The sequence below is a fragment of the Elephas maximus genome, chromosome 12 (assembly GCF_024166365.1).
Source record: "Elephas maximus indicus isolate mEleMax1 chromosome 12, mEleMax1 primary haplotype, whole genome shotgun sequence".
Classification (NCBI taxonomy): domain Eukaryota; kingdom Metazoa; phylum Chordata; class Mammalia; order Proboscidea; family Elephantidae; genus Elephas; species Elephas maximus.
The window spans coordinates 103,084,689-103,106,071 of record NC_064830.1 but is presented as its reverse complement, the minus strand read 5'-3'; the positions used below and the strand labels follow the sequence as shown (position 1 = coordinate 103,106,071).

Genomic DNA, 21,383 nt, shown 5'->3' with positions numbered 1-21,383 from the left:
TCCGGGACTATTGCACTTCAAAGGCACAGGTAATCAAAGAGCATTGGGACTGTTTGTTATTACTGTGTACCATCTAGTCCATTCCCACTCATAGCAACCCAGTGTGAAGCAGTAGAACTGCCCCATACGGTTTCCTCGCTGTAGCCTTTACCGGACCAGGTGTTTCTACTGCACAGAGGCTGGTAGGTTCCAACCACCCACCTTTTGGTTAGAAGCCAAGAGGGTAACCACTGTACCACCAGGGCTCCTTTTAGGACTTGTTACAAGATTTAAAAAATGTGGTTTTTGAGGGGTTCCTTAGCAAGAGGAAGGGATCCTGTGATCACTGTCCTGCCCCAGCATTGCAGCCTCCCGGCCTGGGTGATGAGTTTACTAGGAACCTGGACGTCTGACTGTGATCATCTGAGGTTCTGGCTTGTCTTAGGGTGAGTCCTCACTGCCTAGCTCCAACCAGCTGCTCCCAAAGGTAAATGCTTGGGAACAATTACCCCCCCCTTTTTTTTTCACTCATTTTTCTTTTTAATAGTCAACATAAAGTCACTGGATAAGTGTCACCTAGAAGGAAATAAGATGACTCGAACAAAATAGGTGCAAAGACTCATTTTGCATTCATAGCTTTCTACATTTTAGTTGCGAGTAGTTTGAGAAATCGACTCCATGGCAGTGGGTTTTTTGGGTAGTTTTGGAAGTTCCCCCAAAACCTAAATTCCTCCAAGGTGGATTTCAGAAGAGGCCCCGTCGGCTTTCGTTGATTGTAAAATCAGCGCAGAAGCCCCTCGCGTCTCTCAGGTGCCTTTAGGTCCAAGGCGGCGGGGCCGGAGAGCTGGTCTGTTGGTCCGTCCCCGGGGCCCTGCAGGTGACGCCCTCGCTGTCTAGCTGCCAGGTAGCTCGGCAGGCAGCGTGTAAATTTCAGCCGGCAGGCGGCGGGGGCGTGGCCAGGAAGCCCCGCCCCGTGGGGCGGTCCCGGAGGCGGGGCCAAGGTCTCTCTCCCAACCCGGCTGGGCACCGAGAGGACCCGGCGTCTCCAGTGGAGAAAAGCACATGCAAAACGCAGCGGCGGCCACCCCACTTCCTCAGCAGATCTCGTGCGATTGTTTGCTGCAGGCTCTGCCCCTCGGCACGAGTCGCCTCCCCCAGGACTGAGCGTCGGAGCCGGCGCTCGGCCCGCTGCCACTGGAAAGTTACAGGCGAGCGAGCCCTGCAGGCGGCGGCGGCCCAGGCAGGAGCAGCAGCGCCCGCGTGAGTCCAGGCATGTGCGGGTCCCTCCGTGCGCCCAGCTTTCTCGCTCACCCCGCTGTCTCCCACCGCCGGGGCGGGGGGCCTCATCGATCCCACGCTTGGTTTTTCTTAATCTGCACGGGTAAAAGATTTCATGGCATTTCAACTTCCTTTTTCTTAATTTCTGGCCAGTTTCACTTGTCTTATCCCACGGTTCCCTGTTACTGAACAGTATGAATGAATGATGCAATCCTGCAAAGGGCAATCATCACTATAGGATTCGGAAAACCCCCCAAAGGGAGAGCTGAAGGGTCTGAGCTGGTCCTCTTCCTTCCCATCAGAATTAGAGTTTGAAGTACTTACCAGCTCCCAGCCCTGGTGGTGCAGTTGGTAAGCGTTCGACTGCTAATCGAAAGGTCGGCAGTTCACACCCACCATCCGCTCCTTGAAAACCTTGTAGGGCAGTTCTCGTCTGTCCTATAGGATCGCTAGGAGTCGGAATCGACTCTACGACCACGGGTCTCTCTTACTTACCAGATCAGGAGCCCTGGGGCGCAGTGGTTAACTACTTGACTATTAACCAAAAGGTCCGAGGTTGGAACCTACCGGCTGCTCCGCGGAAGAAGGATCCTTCCATAAAAACGTACAGCCTTGGCAACCCTACTGGGCAGTACTGTAGGCCGGCTATAAGTCGGAATCCACTCGACGATACTGTACCAGATACATTGTTACAAAGATACGGCCTCACGCTGGGAATTAAGTAATTCTTTCATTCATTAAACATCTTTGCTATATTTCCTTTTTATGTGACTTGCACATTATTAGTTACTCTTTACATATTTGATTGACTGGGATTGGGTTGAAGATCAGGAAAGAAAATAAATACCAAGATTTCTAGAGTTGATACAACTGCCAGGGAAGATCTCAAGGTAACTGCCTATTGGAGAAACAAAGTAGGCAGGACTTTTCATACATGCCCTGTAACTCTTTTAGCCAACGTTTTACTGATGCATAACTTACATGCAATAAAATGCACAAATTTTAAGTGTACATTTTGATGCATTTTGACAGATGTTTAAACCAAAACCATTGCCCTGGAGTCCATTCCAACTCATAGCGACTCTATAGGACAAAGGAGAACGGCCCTATAGGGTGGCCAAGGCTATAATATTTATGGAAGCAGACTGCCACACATCTTTCTCCCCAGAGAAGCTGGTGGATTCAAATCGCCTACATTTTGGTTAGCAGTGGAGCGCTTAACCACTGTGCCACCAGGGCTCCTTGACAGATGTATACATCCTTGTAATCACCACAATAGAATATTGCCATCACCCCTAAAAGTTCCCTAGGGCCTTTTTCCAGTCACTGCCTCTTGCCTCCCACCCCACTGATCTGGACTTTGTCATTATGGCTTTATTTACATTTTCCCGAGTTTCATATGCAGGGGGGTCATACAGTGTGTGCTCTTCTGTGTTTGACTTCTTTTGGTCAGTATAAGAATTTTTATATGTACCCATGTTTTTTGCATGTATGAGTAACTCATTCCTTTTAATTGCTCAGTAGTGTTCCACCGTAAGACCACAATTTGTTTATCCATTCATCTGTTGATAGATATTTGTGTTGTTTCTAGTTTGCAGCTATCATGAGTAAAGCTGCTCTGAACATTCACGGACCAGGCTTTTTTGTGGACCTATGTTTTCCTTTCTCTTGGATAAATCTCCAGGAGTGGCATTGCTGGGTCTAATGGTAAATGTGTATTTAACTTTCTATGAAACTGTTTTCCAAAGTGGTTATACCACTTTACATCCCTACCAGCAGTGTATGAGTTCCAAGTCCTCACCAACACTTGGTATTGTCAGTCTTTTCAATTTTAGTCTTTCTTTTTATGAGCTTATTTGTATAGCTTCTCTTTTGAAATGTGTATTCAAATCTTTTGCTTGCCTTTTTTTTTTAATCGTATCTTTTGAAGAGCAGAAATTTTAACTTTGATGAAATCCAACCTTTTTTTTATTACTTGTGTTTGTTGTCTGTGATTTAGAAACGTTTTTGCCTACCTCAAGCTTGTTGTATATATCCATTGCTGCATAACAAATGACCCCAAAACTTAACATCTTAAAACAAACATTTATTTTCTCATAGTACCATGCGTCAAAAATCTGAGAACAAAAAATAATCTGGGAGCTGCTGGCTTAGACGGTGGTTCTGGAGTAGGGTCTCTTAAGGGGCTGCAGTTGGCCAGGGCTATGGCCTCAGCTGACCGTTTGGGAAAAAATCTGCCTCTAAGCTCATTCACATGATTGTTGACAGGATTCAGTGCCTTTATTTTATTTATTCCATTGTTGTTGAGAATACACACAGCAAAACATACCAATTCAACAGTTTCTACCTGTACAATTCAGTGATATTGATCACATTCTTTGAGTTGTGCAACCATTCCCTCCTTTCTGAGCTGTTCCTCTCCTATTAACATAAACTCACGGCCCCGTAAGCTTCCTATTTAATCTTTCAAGTTGCTGTTGTCAATTTGATTCCATGTAGATAGTTCTTAAAAGAGTGTAATGCGTAAGGCAGACATTTTTTACTAGTTAAGTTAATCTATTGTTTAATTTTAAGAAGACTTCAGGGGATATTTTTGGTTTAAGGTTTAAAGGTATCTCAGGACAGTAGTTTCAGGCGTAGGATTCAGTTCCTTGAGGTTGGTGGACTAAGGGCTCCAGTCCCTCACTGGCTGTTGGCCAGAGGCCTCCCTCAGCTCCTTGCCATGTGGGCCTCTCCATAGGGCAGCTCACGACATGGCGGCTGGCTTCTGTGAGAGCAAGCAAGAGAGAGTGCACCCCCAAGATGGAAGCCATATTCCTTTTTTTTTTTTCTTCTTCTTACAACTGTCAGGAAGTATTTCAATGTCATGAGGATCATAGTTGTGTCATTTTCATGTTGGTAGAACAAAATAGAAGGCGTTTGTTATATTTTCAAATGATTTAATACATGTATTTTAAACATTTGTCCCTGGGTGGTGCAAACAGTTAACACATTCAGTTGTTAACTAAAAGGTTCGAGGTTTGAGTCCATCCAAAGGTGCCTCAGAAAAAAGGCCTGGGGATCTACTGCTGTCAAATCAGCCATTGAAAACCCTATGGCGCACAGTTCTACGGGTTTGCCACGAGTTGGAATTAATGGCAACTGGTGTGTGGTGTATTTAAATACCAAAAAGAGTCAAGTAGAGACTTATGAATTCCAGATAAGAAGAGAAACGGGGTAGGCGTTTATAATGAGAACAAATCTCTTTCAGATGTAAATGATTTCAAAGGAGAAAGAGAAAACTATATTAAAGAAAGAAATTGAAAATCTTGTTTTTGCTGACCTGGCATCCTGGGTCCACTCTTAGGAGCAGCCGCTTGGGTGAAGGTTCCCCTCGGCTGTAGCTTCCTGGGCCTGTCAGGGGAGTAGGGTTCAGACCCTGGAGAAGCCGTCATGCTCAGCAGAGTGGAGAAAAATCATGCTAGACTGGCATCCCTGGGTCCAGGCCTTGGGGTACGTCTTGTGCACTTCCACCTGCACAGGAGTGTTAGGTTAGTGCTTGGTGCTCAGGTTAGAGTGTGAGTCGAGTTACATTGAGCCAAGTTCTCTGCATTCAGTAAGGACCACATAGGAAACTTCTGCGTTATTTCTTTCTTTCCCTTTTGACCTTGGCTTTTTCTTGCCTTATGTTCTTCACCATTTCTTTTTTAATTTTTCCCTTCTCTCTGTGATTTAGCACCTTTATCCACTTCTCTTAATTTATAGTTTGAATTATGAGAATTCTAACTCAAAATTGCTGGTTTTGTCTCCCCGTTTTCAAGACAGCAGGGACCAGTTTGTAGAGTCTGCTTCTCTTTATTTGCATTTTGTTCTCCCAATAGGTCCTCTTTCCCCTTCCCTCTCCTTTGTATCTTGCTCACCAGATGTCCCCAGGTGGTGCAAATGGTTAAGCGCTCAGCTACAAACTGAATGGTTGGCAGTTCAAACCCAGCCAGAGAAGCCTCGGAAGACAGGCCAGGTGAACTGCGTCTGTAAAGATTTCAAACCATCCAGTCGATTTCGACTTATAGTGACCCTATAGGATGGAGTAGGGTTTCCAAGGATGCATACTCTTTACGGAAGCAGACTGTCACATCTTTCTCCCGCAGAGTGGCTGGTGAGATCGAACCACTGACTTTTCTGTTAGGAGCCAAGAGCTTAGCCACTGTGCTACCAGGGCTCCTTCTGTAAAGGTTAGAGCCAAAAAAACCCTGTGGAACAATGCTACTTGTAACACGTGGGATCACCTTGAGTCAGAATTGACTGGATGGTAACTGGTTTTTGTTTTCACTTGAATCAGTTGTAGGTGATCTCCTGAATCTGAACTGAAGCACAGAACAGTGTTTACTCCTCTACAGCGCTCACAGGAGGCAGAAGGAAAACGTTTCCCACAGGAAGCTGTTATGAAACTTGGCATTTGATCCTTTTTCATACTGGTCTCACCGGGAGACAGGGTGAAGCCGGTCAGTCTCCCTGTCCCTTGCCCTGTGTCTGGACCTTGATGCTCATTTCCTCATTCTTTCTAGGGTCTTGCTCTTGCAGTTCTCACAGGGTCTTTCGTAAAGACGTTTGTAGTCAGAACTTTATGCGGCATTTTTATCCCGAGAAAGAGCGGGAAGAGAATTCATCTCCTGGGAACTCAGCACTGGAGAAACGTGAGTCCCATTTATCTCTTGTTGTGGTTAATGCTTCTCGTGTATTTGGTTGTTCTGTGTTTGTCTGTTCATTAGCAGTTTACACTTCACCCAAATAAAAACAACAGTCTGCCCTAACCTATGTTGCATGCAGGAAATCTCAGGTTCCCCGAGGAATAGATGTTCTTATAAAAGGTACTAGAAATGCATTGACCGGGACTCTAGCCCTAGCTGTAGGGAGGCCGTGCTGCAACTACGGGCTCTAAAAAGAGAGCTCCTTCCAGAGTCCATTATATACTAGCGACATCAGTGTCCAGGGGGTCAGAAACAAAATCACGTTTATGACCAAAGCTGGCAACCTCCTTCTAACCCAGTAAGCCTTGTTCTCTTGGCTCTGCTTGATCTCCGTGACCTTTGGAAAAACACACACACACAAACACGGTTGCTGTGAAGTTGATTCCAATTAATGGCAACCTCGTGAGTATCAGAGTAGGACTATGCTCCATAGGGTTTCAGTAGCTGTTTTTCAGAAGTAGATTGCCAAGCTTTTTTTCCAAGGTTCCTCAGGGTGGATGTGAACCTCTAATCTTTCAGTTAGCAGCCAAGCACATTAATCATTTGTATCAGCTTTTATGTGTTCTTGGGGCCCTGATGGCACAGTGTTTAAGAGCTTGGCTGCTAAACAAAAGGTTGGGAGTTCAAATCCACCAGCTGCTTCCTTGGAAACCCTATGGGCAGTTCTCTTCTGTCCTATAGGGTCCCTGTGAGTCAGAATCAACCCGATGGCAATGGGTGTTTTTTTTGTTTTTTTTTTTTCAATAATTTTTATGGTGCTTTAAGTGAAAGTTTACAAATCAAGTCAGTCTCTCACACAAAAACCCACATACACCTTACTACACACTCCCAATTACTCTCCCCCTAATGAGACAACCTGCTCTCTCTCTCCCTCTACTCTCTCTTTTCGTGTCCGTTTCGCCAGCTTCTAACCCCCTCCACCCTCTCATCTCCCCTCCAGGCAGGAGATGCCAACATAGTTGGGTTTTTTTTGTTGTTGTTATTCTTATACAGGGGAGGGTAATGTGCAAGTGATCTTAGATGTCTTCTGCGAGATATTTAGATGGAGAAGTTGGGAGAGTTTGTTTGGTCAGGAGATTTTTTTCCCCTTATCCAAAATCAAACTTCCTAAGGCTGGCCCTAAAGGGAAAACCACTTCTGTACTTTTGGAGCTGGGATAAGAGTGTCTTAGGTTGGGTTCTCTAGAGAAGCAAAACCTGTAAAGCATTTATATATGCATATATATGGAAAGAGAGAGAGAGATTTACCTCAAGAAAATGGCTCACGTGGTTGTAGAGGCTAGCAAGTCCCAAGTCCATGGGCCAGGCATCAGGCTGGAGGCTTCACCTGACTCAAGTAGCTGCGGGGGCTGATGAACCCAAGACTGGCAGGTAAGATGGCAGGCTGCTGGCTCACAGGCTGCGGAGACTGACACATCCCAACATTGGCAGGCAATATGGCAGGCTGCTGGATCAAGTTCCAATAACCAGAGGTCAGATGATGACGATCTGGATGCAGGATCCAGAGCAAGCCAGCGAGCTTTGCCAGAACATCCATGTATATATTAGATGCAGGCCACACCCCCGAGGAAACTCCCATTACAACTTATAGGCTGATCACATCAGATCACATTATGGAGGATGACTACATCATTACATAACTGCCAAATTATAGCTTTATATAACTGCCAAAATACATCATTACATAACTGCCGAACCACTCAGAATCATGGCCCAGCCAGCTGACACATGTCATGGATTGAATTGTATCCCCCCAAAATGTGTGTCAACTTGGCTAGGCCACAATTCTCAGTGTTGTATGATTGTCCACCATTTTGTCATCTGATGTGATTTTCCTATGTGTTGTAAATCCTATCTCTATGATGTTAGTGAGACGGGATTGGGGCAGTTATGTTAATAAGGCAGGACTCAGTCTACAAGATTAGTTTCTGTCTTAAGCCAATCTATTTTGAGATATAAATGACAGAAGCAAGCAGAGAGACAGGGGGACCTCATACCACCAAGAAAGCGGTGCTGGGACCAGAGCGTGTCATTTGGACCTGGGGTTCCTGTGCTGAGAAGCTCCTTAACCAGGGGAAGATTGATGACAAGGACCTCCCCTCAGAATGACAGAGAAAGCCTTCCCCTAGAGCTGGCACCCTGAATTTGAACTTCTACTAGACTGTGAGAGAATAAATCTCTGTTAAAGCCATCCACTTGTGGTATTTCTGTTATAGCAGCACTAGATAACTAAGACAACCCACAACCTTAACTATCACACAGGGGTTGTCAGGAGTGGCTTCTTTGTTTCCCCAAGAAGCAGCAGCTGGGTGCTGGCCTGGTAAGAGTTCTGCTCAGTGGTCCGGCTGGGCCTGGTTCTGCTGTGTCTGAGTCTAGACCCTTCCACCAGGCTCTCTTCCGGCCAAGCCCTTCCCTCTCCCTCCCACCAAGAGCCAGATGGGAAGGATACAGAGTCCATTCTCTAGCAACGATTTTTCTTTGTGTGAAATTCTAATGTACACAGTTTGAATCAACTGAACTTACTCAGCAGGTTCTTTTTCTATAACCATGATCATTTTGAACCTGCATTAACTGTGAGTCCCCGTCTTCTGGTGGAGATAACGAAAACAAAGAGAGCCAGAAGAGAACGAGGAGGCAGAGCATTTTACGGGACGGTTGTCGAAAAGGATGGGATGCTGAGGATTTGCTTCAAGACAATGAGAGTAGGAGGCAGTGTGTGGGGCTGTTGACGAAGCAAGATTAGCCGTGACTGTTTAAACAGGGTGAAGGCTACTGGGGCTCGTATAATTCATTTTCTCTGTTTTAGTATGTATTTGAAATTTTCCACAATAAAATGTTTAAAAATAGATAGTTACAGATAGCTAACTACACTCTTCACAAGGGTGTCATTTTGTGTAGTCACTCAACCCTCAGAAATTAATTGAGGATCTACTCAAAATACGTGATTTGGAAATTTTGTTTAGTATCAAAGAGCTTGAAATCTAGGAGCAGAGATGACATATACATAAATAAGTTTATTATAAGTTGGAATATTATGAATTCCACGTATTAAAAACAGGTTTACATTAAGTAGTACAGAAGTTCTGGGGAGAGGTTACTTCCAGCTGAGGGAAATCAGAGATGTTATAATGAAGATGCCATTTGAGTTTTGCTCTATTTAATTCATCAAATACTACTGAACACCTACTATGTGCCAGGTACTGAGGATTCAGCAGTGAATAAAGCAGATAAAGGTCCCTACTCATGAAATTTATATCCTACTGGGGATATAAAGGAGCCCTGGTGGCGCAGAGTTTAAGCGTTTAGCCGCTAACCAAAAAGTTGGCAGTTCCAACCCACCACCTGCTCCTTGGAAACCCTATGGGGCAGTTCTACTCTGTCCTATAGGGTCTCTATGTGTTGGAATCAACTTGACAGCAATGGGTTTAGTTTTAGTTTTAGGGACAAATAGGCAATAAGTAATAGACAGAGGAGGCAGTGGAGGTTCAGTGGTAGTATTCTTGCCTTCCATGCACGAGATCTGAGTTCGATTCCTGGCCAATGTACAGCAACCATGGCTACCGCCCATATGTCAACAGTTGATTGTGCTGCTATGATGCTGAACAGGTTTCAGTAGAGCTTCCAGACCAAGATGGAGTAGGAGGAAAGACCTGACAATCTATTTCTGAAAATCAGCCAGTGAAACCCTATGGATCACAGTGGTCTGATCCCATTGTGTGTGGGGTTCCCATGAGTCAGAGACCAACTTAATGGCAGCTAACAACAACAGACATATGTTAGAAGAAAGGAAACAGGGCAGGATGAGAGGGATCAGTTGTGTTGGGGGCAGGGGTAGGGAGAGCAGTTTGCAGTGATGAACAAAGTGGTCAGAGTTGGATCATGAAGAAGGGCGTATTTGGCAAACTCTCGGAGATGAGGGAGCTGGCCAAGCAGATATCCAGGTAAAGAATATTATGAGCTGAGGGCACAGTGAGAGGAAAGGTCCCAAGTGGGGAGCCTGCCTGGGGATTCCTAGAACAGCAAGAGGACCAGTGAGGCCGGGGCAGAGTGAGTAGGGGGGAGAGGAGTAGGAAACGAGGTCAGAGATGGGATGGGGTCGAGGTGGTGGTGCTCAGGGGTGGGGACAGACCTTGTGGATAATTGTAAGAACTTTGTCTTTTAGTAAAACGAGGAGCCATTGAACATTTTGAGCCAGAGGAATGACATGATCTAACTTACAGTTTAAAATGGCTACCCTAGTTATTATGTCGAGGAAGACAAACACTGGGGTGGGGTCAGGGGTGGAGTGGGCAAACATAGAAGCAATGAGACTTGTCTGGAGGCTATTGTTGCAATCTTGGCAAGAAACATTGGTGACGGGCTAGAGCGACAGTGGTGGATGTGCTGAGAAGTGGTCAGATTTTGGTTAGATTTTAAAGGTAGAAGCAACAGCATTTTCTGAAAAATTGGATGTAGAGTGTGAGAGAAAGAGAGAAATGAAGGGTGACTGAAGAATGGAGTTGCCATCAAGTGAGAGAGCGAAGGCTGCAAGAAGGGCATTTTTTTGGGGGGTGGGGTAGACCAGGAATTGGGTCTCGAACATGTTAAATTTGGGATGGTTATCGGACATGTAGGTGGAGGTCAGGTATGCAGTGGAAATTTGGGTTTGGGAGAGAGGACTGGGCTGCGGGCATAAATCTGGGAGTCACTGTCATAGAGATGCAATCCCGGGGTGGTGCAAAGGGTTAATGTGCTCAGCTACTAACTGAAAGGTTGGAAGTTCGAGTCCACCCAGAGGTATCTCAGAAGAAAGGGCTGGTGAATTACTTTTGAAAAATCAGCCATTGAAAACCTCATGGAACACAGTTCTACTGTGACACACATGGGGTCACTGTGAGTCAGAATCGACTTGACAGCAACTGATCGTTGAGATGCCATTTAAAGCCATGAGCCTGGGTACATTCACCCAGGGAGTGTGGATACAGAAGCCCAGGATGGACTGTGGACACTGCAACATTAAGAGAGCAGAAAAGGGCAAAGCAGTGAAGGAGCTAGTCTCAAAGAGGGGACAGTGTGTGAACCTAGGAAAATCAGTCCCCTGAGTTGAAGGGTCACCTTGAACAAGAACATGGCCTTGGGGCAATCAGCAGGTTAGAGATAAGCAGTAGCCTCTGTGTTTGGTATTCATGCATCTGTGATCATTTGAATGGGAACTTCATTCACACTTAGGTTGATGATGTTAGTGCACAGTTTAAAATTCTGTCATCTCATCGGATCCATTGATTTACTCTCTCTTCCCACTTTTCAGTGGTTCTCCAAGACATTATTCTCCAAGAATTTCTCAGGCCCTGAGAATTCTCTGTGTACCTGAAAAGCTGAAGCCAAAAGCTTCAATAAGCAGTGATAATGTATGTGTTGTGTTGAAACTGACAGAGAAACACCTGTGAGACTGGAGGTCCAGACTGCAAAGCGTATCCCCAAAGTTGTGGGCATTTTAGAAAAATTTATTCTGTTACACAGTACAGTGGAACACATCACGTGTCCCAACTCGCAAAGGTATGGTTAAAAAAAAAAAAAAGGTTCCCATGGAGTTGATTCTGATTCATGGCGCCCCCATGTGTGTCAGAGTGGAACTGTGTTCCACAGGATTTTCAATGGCTGGTTTTTCAGAAGTTGATCGCCAGGCCTTTCTTCCAAGGTGCCTCTGGATGGACTCAAACCTCCAACCTCTGGGTTAGCAACTGACCATATTAACCCTTTGCACCACCCAGGGGCTCTGCAAATATATGGTAACTCATTGCTAGTGAGTCAGTTCTGGCTCATGGCAACCCCATAGGTTATAGAGTAGAACTGTGCTCCCTGGGGTTTTCTTGGCTCTAAACTTCATGGAAGGAGACTGCCAGGCCTCTCTTCCAAGGCACCCCTGGGTGGGTTCTAACCACCAACCTTTTGGTTAGCAGCCAGTCGCACTACCCAGGGACCAGCAAATGTATGCTAGAGAAGTGATATGGTGCCATTCCCCTTCAGCTATAGGTTAAAGGAAGTCATTTCAGCAGGTACAGTATGAAATTGTGTAATAACCTTCTTCCATTGGTCCTTACTTGCTTTGGGACTTTGAGAACTAAAAACGAGCAAATGAAACTCGTGTTTCTTAATTTTGAGTACCCTCTTGCAAGGGTTCAAAATAGAGGCCAGCAATTTTTTTCTGTGAAGGGCCAGATAGCAAGAATTTTAGGCTTTGCAGACCCTATGGTTGGTCTCTATCCCACTACCCAACTGTTGTAACACACAAGGAGCCGTAGATACATAAGTGAGTGTGGGTATGTTTCAATAAAACTTTATGAACACTGAAATTTCAATTTCATCTCATTTCCACGTTTCATGCCATATTATTCTTCTTTTGAGTTTTTCCATACATTTAAAAATGGAAAAGTCATTCTTACCTCATGGGCCGCACAAAAGCTGGGAGTGGGCTTGATCCAGCCTTCGGGGTCATAATTTGCTGACCCCTGGCTTCAAAGATTTTTTTGTTCCAGGTCAACTTTCAACTGGATCATTTTGCCAAAGGCATTTGGTAAAACTCATTTACCAAGTGAGTCAGCCAGCTCCTTTGAGTCTATTTCCGGCCGCTTTCTCTTGTAAATATAGGTGGTTTGCGTCATCTGCGTGGCCTGGGACGTGACTTCTCAGTCTCTCTGATGGAAGGCTGGTCTCCAAGACCTTTAGAATTCCTTTCACCCCCACAATTCTGGTCCAATGATGTATTTGTTTATTTATTTTAAAGAAAAAACAAAAACAACACTCTTGAAACTGCCGTCCTGGGCTCCTGTGCTGTGGCATTGTGCCTCCCAGTTTCTCTGTGACATCATCTCCTTTCAGGCTCCTTCCCAGGCTCCCCGCCTAAAAGGTGACGAGCCCCGGGCTTTGTCCTCAGCGCTCTTCTGTTATCCCTCTCTCCTGGTGACTTTCATCCTCCGGGTCTTTAGCTCCAAGAGTCTCTGTTTGCCTCTGACTTCTTTTCCCAGACTTAGAGCCTTTCAACTTTTCTCATTACCTAGAAGCTACCCCACACCCCTCAGCCCCGCCCAAAGCTCCCTTTCGGTCCGCCTCCCTCCTGCGCAGCCCGGTACCGGCTGAGCTGTTGGGCAGCTTCCTGCTTGTCCTCCACTCACTCTTCCTCCTTGTTCCTGTTCTTGTTCCCCTATGCTCCGCCCTGTACCGTCACTAGCCTCTGGCCTGTACCCCACCTCTCTTGCTGTTAGCTGCCGTCAGCTGGCTCCTGACTCACTGTGACCCTGTGCACAGAGAATGCAGCGTTGCCAGTCATCGGACCCCTGGGACCCGTAGGGTTTTCACCGGCTGATTTTTGGAAGTAGATCAGCAAGGCCTCTCCTTCTAGTCCGTCTCAGTCTGGAAGTGCCACTGAAACCGGTTCAGCATCAGAACAACATACAAACCTCCACTGACGGGTGGTGGCTGTGCATGAAGGGCCCAGGCTGGGAATCGAACCCAGGTCTCCCATATGGAAGGCGAGAATTCTACCACTGAACCACCTTTGCCTCTGCCCACTCCTGGCACACACAGGGGATCTTTTACAGTCAAGGTTAAACATTTCCTCTGGGCCCAGAGAATCTTAAGCATCTCTCTGATTCAGCTCTTTCTGTACTGCTGTAATTATTCGGTCAAAAATAGCTAAAGATCAGTTCAACATCAAATAGCTGACAAGTTGGTACCTTTGCTATAAAGTGCCTTGGTGGTGCAACAGTTCAGTGCTTGGCTACTAGCCCAACGGTTGGCGGTTCGAACCCACTCAGCCGCTCCATGGGAGACAGACCTGGAGATCTGCTCTGGTAAAGTTTACAGCTAAGAACATCCTACGGGACAGTTCTGCTCTGCCCCATGGGGTTGCTATGAATCAAAATCGACTTGACGGTAACTAAAACAACAACTTTCACTATACCGGGCTCCTGAGGGCAAAGTTTGGGTCCCACTCATCTTTGTAACTCCAGAGTGTGACACTTAGAAGGTGCCTAATATGTGCTGAAGGCGGAACAAGCCCCTAAATACCTGCTTATGCGGGTGACCCCGACTTTGATAGGAATCTAGAATTAGAGATGAGAGGTATTAGGCAAAACTGGACCTTCTTAGGAGCCCATTTTCTGTTTCTGAATACATGTGTCTTTTCTCTCGTAGGAGGAAGGTTCTCCCAAGGATGGTCTCCCACTCAGAGCTGAGGACCCTTTTCTGTTCTGCTGATGCCGTCTGTTTTGATGTCGACAGCACGGTCATCAGAGAAGAAGGGATTGACGAGCTGGCCAAATTCTGTGGCGTTGAGGATGCTGTGTCAGAAATGTAGGCATGGTATTTATTTACCGATGATAAAGAATTGCAAAATAGAGCGACTGTGTTGGATGAAATGCTAGACCCGAGCCATGGTTCCCAGATTTTAGTTCCTAGCTAGGAAATGTGGGCACTAGATTTTTTCTTCTACCGTTTAGTGCTGAGCTTGGTAGTGCACGTTATCCATTCCCCCATTGATAGAAATGCAGTATACAGCCTTGGCAAACAAATATGGGTAAAACACGCTCTCGGCTTGGCAGGCAATCATGGCAGTCACTAGCCACAGAAGGCAGTCTGGGAGGCCTCCAGGTGTCCAGCAGTTGTGTTGTGGTTCAAAGTGTGGCCTCAGTGGTTTACTGGGAAAGCTGGTTCTGGCTCAGGGTCTCTCAGGGTCTGGGTCAGAGCTTCTCCCTCCATCCTTCTTGCCCTCCCTTCCTCCCGTCCCCCCGGGGTCACCGTCCTCTAACTGCCCCAATGCTGCCTGCTGGCACCAGGTCACAGACCACTTCATCTGATGCAAGAGGGCTCCAGACTTGAGAGTTCTTTCTTGGTTTACAAAAGCTTTTGGATTCCAAGGAAGGAACCGGCAGCTGGGATGTGTGGCCTTCTCAGTTCACTAGATGGTGCACATGTGGAGACAAAGCCCCCCTTGTCATCATGTGATTCTCCAGCAAACCTTCCGTAATCTGTTCCCAGGTCACTCCCATGGCAGTGCAACATGTTGGGTGTGCGTGGGGCTCCTGGTAGCAGCTGCCTCCCGGCGGATGTTGTGAGGGCCTGGGGAGGGGCCTGCTGACTGTTGGGTCTTTCTCCTAGGACACGGCGGGCCATGGGCGGGGCGGTGCCTTTCAAGACCGCCCTCACCGAGCGCTTAGCGCTGATCCAGCCTTCCAGGGAGCAGGTGCAAAGGCTGTTAGCAGAGCACCCCCCACACCTGACCCCCGGGATAAGGTAAGGGGATCCCGGTCTGCTTACACTGTTTCCCTACCAGCACCTGCATTGGCGGGCATGTTCTCCGGAGAGTATGTCACCTGAACTTGAGAGCTCCCACCTGTGTGGCTCTCTCTGCACTTGTATGGGGTCTTGTCTGTCTGTCTGTACCCCTACCCATGTCTGCCCTCTACCCCCCTGGTGGAGACAGAAAAAGGTACTAAAAAAACAAACAGTTGCCATTGAGTCAATTCCAACTTCTGGCAACCCCACCCATGAGTGTCAGAGTAGAACTGTGCTCCACAGGGTTTTCAGTGGCTCATTTTTTGAAAGTAGGTCACCAGGCCTTTCTTTCAAGTCACCTCTGGGTGGACTTGAACCCCAAGCTTTCAATTAGCAGCTGAGCACGTTAACTGTTTGTACCACCCAGGGACTCCAGAAAACCGTATATAACACATTAATTCCCCGGGCAGTATTGTCAGATGTACTGCAGGCAAACATATTCAGGAGGAAAAGAAATATTTCAGGTTCTTTTTCGCATTCCATTTTTTCTCTTTTGTGTTAATCAGAGCTCGGCATTTTATGTTATATTCTTGCAGGGAGCTGGTAAGTCGCCTACAAGAGCGAAACGTTCAGGTTTTCCTAATATCTGGTGGCTTTCGGAGCATTGTAGAGCACGTGGCTTCCAAGGTCGGTATCCCGACAGCCAACGTATTTGCCAACAGGCTGAAATTCTACTTTAATGGTAAGTCTTTCATTGTGACATTTCCTTTTGTTTTCATTTTCAGCATTAACTATTCTGTTGGCTTGCAACTTAAGCGGATGGCATCTGATTTAAATGTTGAAATAAACCTGTCTTCTAACTGAGGTCTTTCACTCTGCAAAACAGACTTTGGTCCTTAACTGTCCTAGCTTTAGCAGCCACGGAATCACCTATTTGTGTAAAAATGTCTACATTTAGCCAAATGCCAATTCCTACATAACCCACGTTTTGCTATGCGTCGTATTTCGATTTTATGTGTTTGAGAGTCCTGGGGTGGAGCAAACAGTTAACGTGCTGGGCTGCTAACTGAAAAGCTGGAGGTTCGAGCCCACCTAGAAGTGGCTCAGAAGAGAGGCCCAGTGATCTACTTCCAAAAAGTCAGCCGCTGAAAACCCTATGGTGTGCAGTCCTGCTCTGACACACAGGGCGATGCCGCGAGTTGGAATCGACTGGTAGCTCATGTATTTGAACCACTTTAGGCTCAGGAAGAGCAGTTAATGACTTAACTGGTCACTGCAGCGTAGCTGGGCTTGGGGACGCCTCACGGCCTTCTCTCTGGCCCACAGTTAGCATGTCTCCAGTTATTTCTGGGGGTGGCTGACATTCTTAAAGCCGAATAATATGAATTTAACATTTAAAAATGTGTCAAAGGGTCTAGAGATAGAGAGCATTGAAAAAAGAGAGGGATGAGTGGGGGTAATTACTGTCAGAAGGGGAATGACTGATCTGAAGTAGGAGGGAATCTCTACTTAGATGAAATTATATATTAACTTTTTTCAAATTTAATATATTACTATTTCATGGTGTTCTGCTACCTCAACAAAGTTTGAGAATTACCATGCTGGAAGTTTAAGAGGATAAAACTAATTCACCCCAAGGTGTCTGTGACCTAATCGAGTAACCTCTGGAGTCTCTGGGTGTGCAAATGATTTATGTGCTCCACTGCTAACCGAAAGGTTGCAGATTTGAGTCCACCCACAGGTGCCTTGGAAGAAAGGCCTGGCGATCTACTTCCGAAAAATCAGCCACTGAAAACCCTGTGGAGAACTGTTTTACTCTGAAACACCTGGGATCGCCGTGAGTTGGAATCGACTCCACGGCAGCGGGTACCGTCAGTACCTTCTACGAGAGGAATTTATCATTTAACAACAAAGCTTGTTTCTTTCGAGCAAAAGGTGTTGGATCCCAGCTGGGAGCCTTCACTGAGGGCCATTGTTAGCCTTCTCAGTGACATTTAAGTGATACCGTCATCTCTGTGATTACTAGAGCTGGCCCAAGCATTATAATAGCGTGGATTTGTAACACGGTCTCAACTGTTCTTCTGTTCTTTGAAGGTGAATACGCAGGTTTTGATGAGACGCAGCCAACAGCTGAATCTGGTGGGAAAGGAAAAGTTATTAAACTGTTAAAGGAAAAGTTTCACTTTAAGAAAATAGTCATGATCGGAGATGGAGCCACAGACATGGAAGCTTGTCCTCCTGCCGTATGTATTAAAGACACCAGTGCTTTTCAAGCTGTCCTTTTGTGTGTTAGACAACTGATTTAGAACTAAATGATATTTACAATGAGAGTTAAACAGAAACATCTACATATGGAAGTATCCCTGGGTGGTGTAAAAATTTAAGGCACCCGGCTACTAACTGAAAGAAAGGGTGGACATGTAAGTCCACCCGGAAGTGCCTTGGAAGAAAGGCCTGGTCTTCTGTTTCTGAAACGTCAGCCACTGAAAACCCCGTGGAGCACAGTTCTACTCGGACACACACAGGGTCACCTTGAGTCAGAGTCGACTCAGCTGCATCTGGCGGTTTATCACTATAAAATAAAAAAGTTAAACAACTAAAACAAATTCACCCCCATTGTGTCAATTGACTTTTGGCAAACCCAAGAAAGGCTTTGTATAAGGAGCTGAGAACCTTTGCAAACTTTTAACGACCCCTTGTCCCTGCAGTCTGGCTACCCTTTCTGACCCCAGGTGTACGCTCAGCAAGGTTCTGCTCTGTTGCTCCAAATAATACCATCAGCGAAGCCTGTAACAGTGACCAAGATGTTAACGTCATTTTCTGCTTTATAAATGATTTCCTCATACATCATCTCATTGAAACCTCCCAGTAGCCCTGTGAGGATGGGGAACGAAGACTTGCAGAGGTTAGATAACTTTCCTGTATCAAAGCATTTTTGTCTTCTGAATTGTTGTTTCCTGAGACTAGCAGGGGTTTTTATCTCTAAGAATTTTGGACCCAGTGCAGGAGGAAATGCTATGTAGCAAGTGCCCTGATCATCAACCGTGTCCATTACATGTAGGACTTTGTCTTTATCATCTCATTAGAGCCCAAGGAAAACTGAACCAAAAATATAGTCCTGAACTTATCTTCACTTGGCTTCCCAAGATTTAAAAATAGTAACTGATTTTGTAAATGATTAATCAAAAATGTTTAAAGACCCTTTCTTGATGCTTTTAACATTACTTGAATCATTCTGAGGTAACATGTCCTTAGAGGAATTAGCGGAAACCCTGGTGGCATAGTGGTTAAAAGCTACGCTGCAAACCAAAAGGTCTGCAGTTCGAATCCACCAGGTGCTCCTTGGAAACTCTATGGGGCAGTTCTCCTCTGTCCTATAGAGAGAATCTCTATGAGTCAAAATCGACTCGACAGCAGTGGGTCTTGTTTGTTTTTTTTTTTTTTAAGAAGATTTAGCAGACGTTTGGGATTGACCAAGTAATGAACCCTGGGCCAGTCCAATGAGGAGTGTTGTCATTGTTGTGTGCTGCCGTCAAGTTGGCCCCTGACTCGTGGCAACCCCATACACAGTGGAACAAAACGCTGCCTGGTTGTACACCACCCCCATGGTCAGTCGCAGATAGGACCGTTGCGATCCACAGGGTTTTCATTAACTGATTTTTGGAAGTGGATCTCCAGGCCTTTCTTCGTAGTCCATCTTAGTCTGGAAGCTCCACCGGAACCTGTTCAGCATCATAGTGACAGGCCAGCCTTTGGCGACAGGCACGTCGGTGTGTGAGGACAACTGATTTGGTGCTGGCATGCAGAGAGGGCTGCAAGATCAGTTAGGAGGCTAAATTCAACGGGAAGTTAAGAATCTATTTATCTTTTTTCCCCTGTGTAGTATGAAAATAAAAATGAAGGGAAAGGGCAAATAAGAGAAAGTTGTACTTTGAAATGATGTATATACGGTGTCTATTCCGACTCGACGGCAGCGGGTCTGGTGGGTTATCTTGGCAGAGGGAGAAAATACCAGGTTAAACAATCAGTGACTGATTAAAAGAAGGCACCGCTTTGCAGAATTAGTCAAACATACCTTTAAACAAGGGGTTCCTGGTTGATGCAAAGAGCTAACACAATCAGCTGCTGGCTGGAATGTTGTTGGTTCGAGTCCATCCAGAGGTGCCTCCTAAGAAAGACCTGGCAGTCTACGTCCCCAAAATCAGCCACTGAAAACCCTCTGGAGAACAGCTCTCCTCTGACCATATCGGGTTACCATGAGGCAAAATCGACTCAACCGCAACTGTGTTTTTTAAAACTTTAAACAACTTTAATGATGAAAAGTAAAGTTCTGCTACCATATTGGGGTTGTCATCTCCTTTGGTCCAGAATGAGACCCCGGCCACCTGTGACACACCCTCCACGGGACTCGTCACCTCCTTGGCCTAGTCCGGATTCCGGGTTCAGAAGGTCTGGGTCTACTGCTCTTAGGCTTCTCTTTGACTTTGCGAGACGTGGATGCGACTGCCAGCTTGGCACTCAGACGTTTCATCTGGTGTGGTTTGGTCATTGTTTTGTAAGCATTTATCTTGGTTTTATGAGGGCAGGGACAGCCTCTTACCCTTCTTCCAGAGCCTCCACAGCACCTAGCGGAATTGAACCGCAGCCACGATGCACGATACCAACTTGTGCGTGAGCTGAGGAGCTTTCTCTTCGTGTCACAGCTCAGGGAGGGCAGGCAAGTGAGCCTGGCATCACCTCTCTTTCCACAAATGTCCCCATTCAGACCAAAGACTTACTCTCTGATGCTGCAGCTGCTGCAACTTTTCATTTTTTAAAAGCTATTTCCCTTTTTTTTTCTTATTTTTTAGGATGGTTTCATTGGATTTGGTGGAAATGTGATCAGACAACAAGTAAAGGACAATGCCAAGTGGTACATCACCGATTTCGTTGAGCTTTTGAGAGCACTGGAAGAGTAATGTCCATTTTTACAGGGCTGATTAACAACTTAAGATTGTTTACCAATGAGACAGATCGATACTGTTTACTTAGAATTGCCTATTACAACTTGATGTATAAATTTGGTACTGATTATCTGTACTTTCTAGTGAACTATAGGTAGGGCTCCAAGAAAGATTCCTTTTTTTTTTTTTTTAACCATAGTTCCAGTATTATTATGACCACTAATTACCTGGAGAGTTTTATAATCTGAATTCTTTATGTATGTTCCTGGATATATTTTATTTGAAGCCTTTTGAAGATGAAGAGTCAATTAAACACCTTCCCTCTTGGAAATATGGATTAGGCAGCCTGAAATGAATATTGGTGTTCCCTTTGGTATATCAATAAAAATTGACCCATGTATCAGAACAGATTTGTGGGATTTTCAATTCTGCCTTTCATGGACTTAGATTCAGTCTTTCGGGTAAGATACATGTTTAAATAGATATCACCTCCAGGCAAGGAGGAGATCCAAGACTCTGCTCAGTCTCAGCAGTCCCTGCGTGGCACAAATGGGTAAGTGCTCAACTGCTAACTGAAAGGTTGGAAGTTCAAGGCTACCCAGGTGCCTCGGAAGAAAGGCCTGGTGATCTACTTCTGAAAAATCAGCCACTAAACACCTATGGAGTGCCGTTCTACTCTGACACACACGGGGGCACCATGAGTCAGGACCAACTTGACCGCAGCGGGTTTGTTCTTTTTTAGTACTGATGTTCAGTACTGGCCACCGTGCCCCCACCACACGCTCCGCTTCCCCCTCTGAGCTCTGGAGGAAGCGCTGGGCCAGAGGCTCAGATGTGCCTTTTTACCTCTTGGAATTTGTCACATATGGATTGTTACAAAGGTCTTTTTTAAAAATAACAATGGAGTCTTAAAGTGCTGAAAATCACATGAAGTAAAAGAAATAAAAACAAACTTTACTAACCCAAAAGGAAGTCAACATTTCTTTTAAATGAATTAAGAAATAACCCCAACAGACCATGGTCTCAGGGAACATCTAGCTCAGTTGGCATAACATAGTTTATAAAGAAAATGTTCTACATTCTACTTTGGTGAGTAGCATCTGGGGTCTTAAAAGCTTGTGAGCAGCCATCTAAGATACAACACTGGTCTCACCCCATCTGGAGCACGGAAGGATGAAGAAGACCAAAGACGTAAAGGAAGGATT

The 21,383-nt window shown here is 45.7% G+C and overlaps 1 protein-coding gene and 1 long non-coding RNA gene across 6 annotated transcripts; one reads left to right on the top strand and one right to left on the bottom strand.

Moving 5' to 3' along the window:
• Positions 1 to 1,151: 1,151 nt before the first annotated feature.
• Positions 1,152 to 20,897, top strand: PSPH (phosphoserine phosphatase). Of its 5 annotated transcripts, none has more exons than XM_049904157.1 (7): positions 1,152 to 1,239; positions 5,802 to 5,930; positions 14,156 to 14,314; positions 15,119 to 15,253; positions 15,832 to 15,977; positions 17,330 to 17,478; positions 20,086 to 20,897. In XM_049904157.1, the coding sequence occupies exons 3-7, from the start codon at positions 14,175 to 14,177 to the stop codon at positions 20,191 to 20,193; spliced, it is 678 nt and encodes a 225-aa protein (XP_049760114.1). In that variant the 5' UTR covers positions 1,152 to 1,239; positions 5,802 to 5,930; positions 14,156 to 14,174; the 3' UTR covers positions 20,194 to 20,897. The 5 variants fall into 5 exon arrangements, with proteins under 5 accessions (XP_049760114.1, XP_049760116.1, XP_049760115.1 ...); XM_049904159.1 differs by lacking the exon at positions 1,152 to 1,239 and adding an exon at positions 1,278 to 1,360; XM_049904158.1 differs by lacking the exon at positions 1,152 to 1,239 and having other exon boundaries at positions 5,622 to 5,930.
• LOC126087108 (uncharacterized) lies at positions 5,925 to 13,118 on the bottom strand. The gene is made up of 3 exons (XR_007519643.1): positions 12,406 to 13,118; positions 7,232 to 7,430; positions 5,925 to 6,321 (listed from the first exon to the last, which is right to left on the bottom strand). It is a non-coding gene; the product is annotated as an uncharacterized LOC126087108 (long non-coding RNA).
• Positions 20,898 to 21,383: the final 486 nt, after the last annotated feature.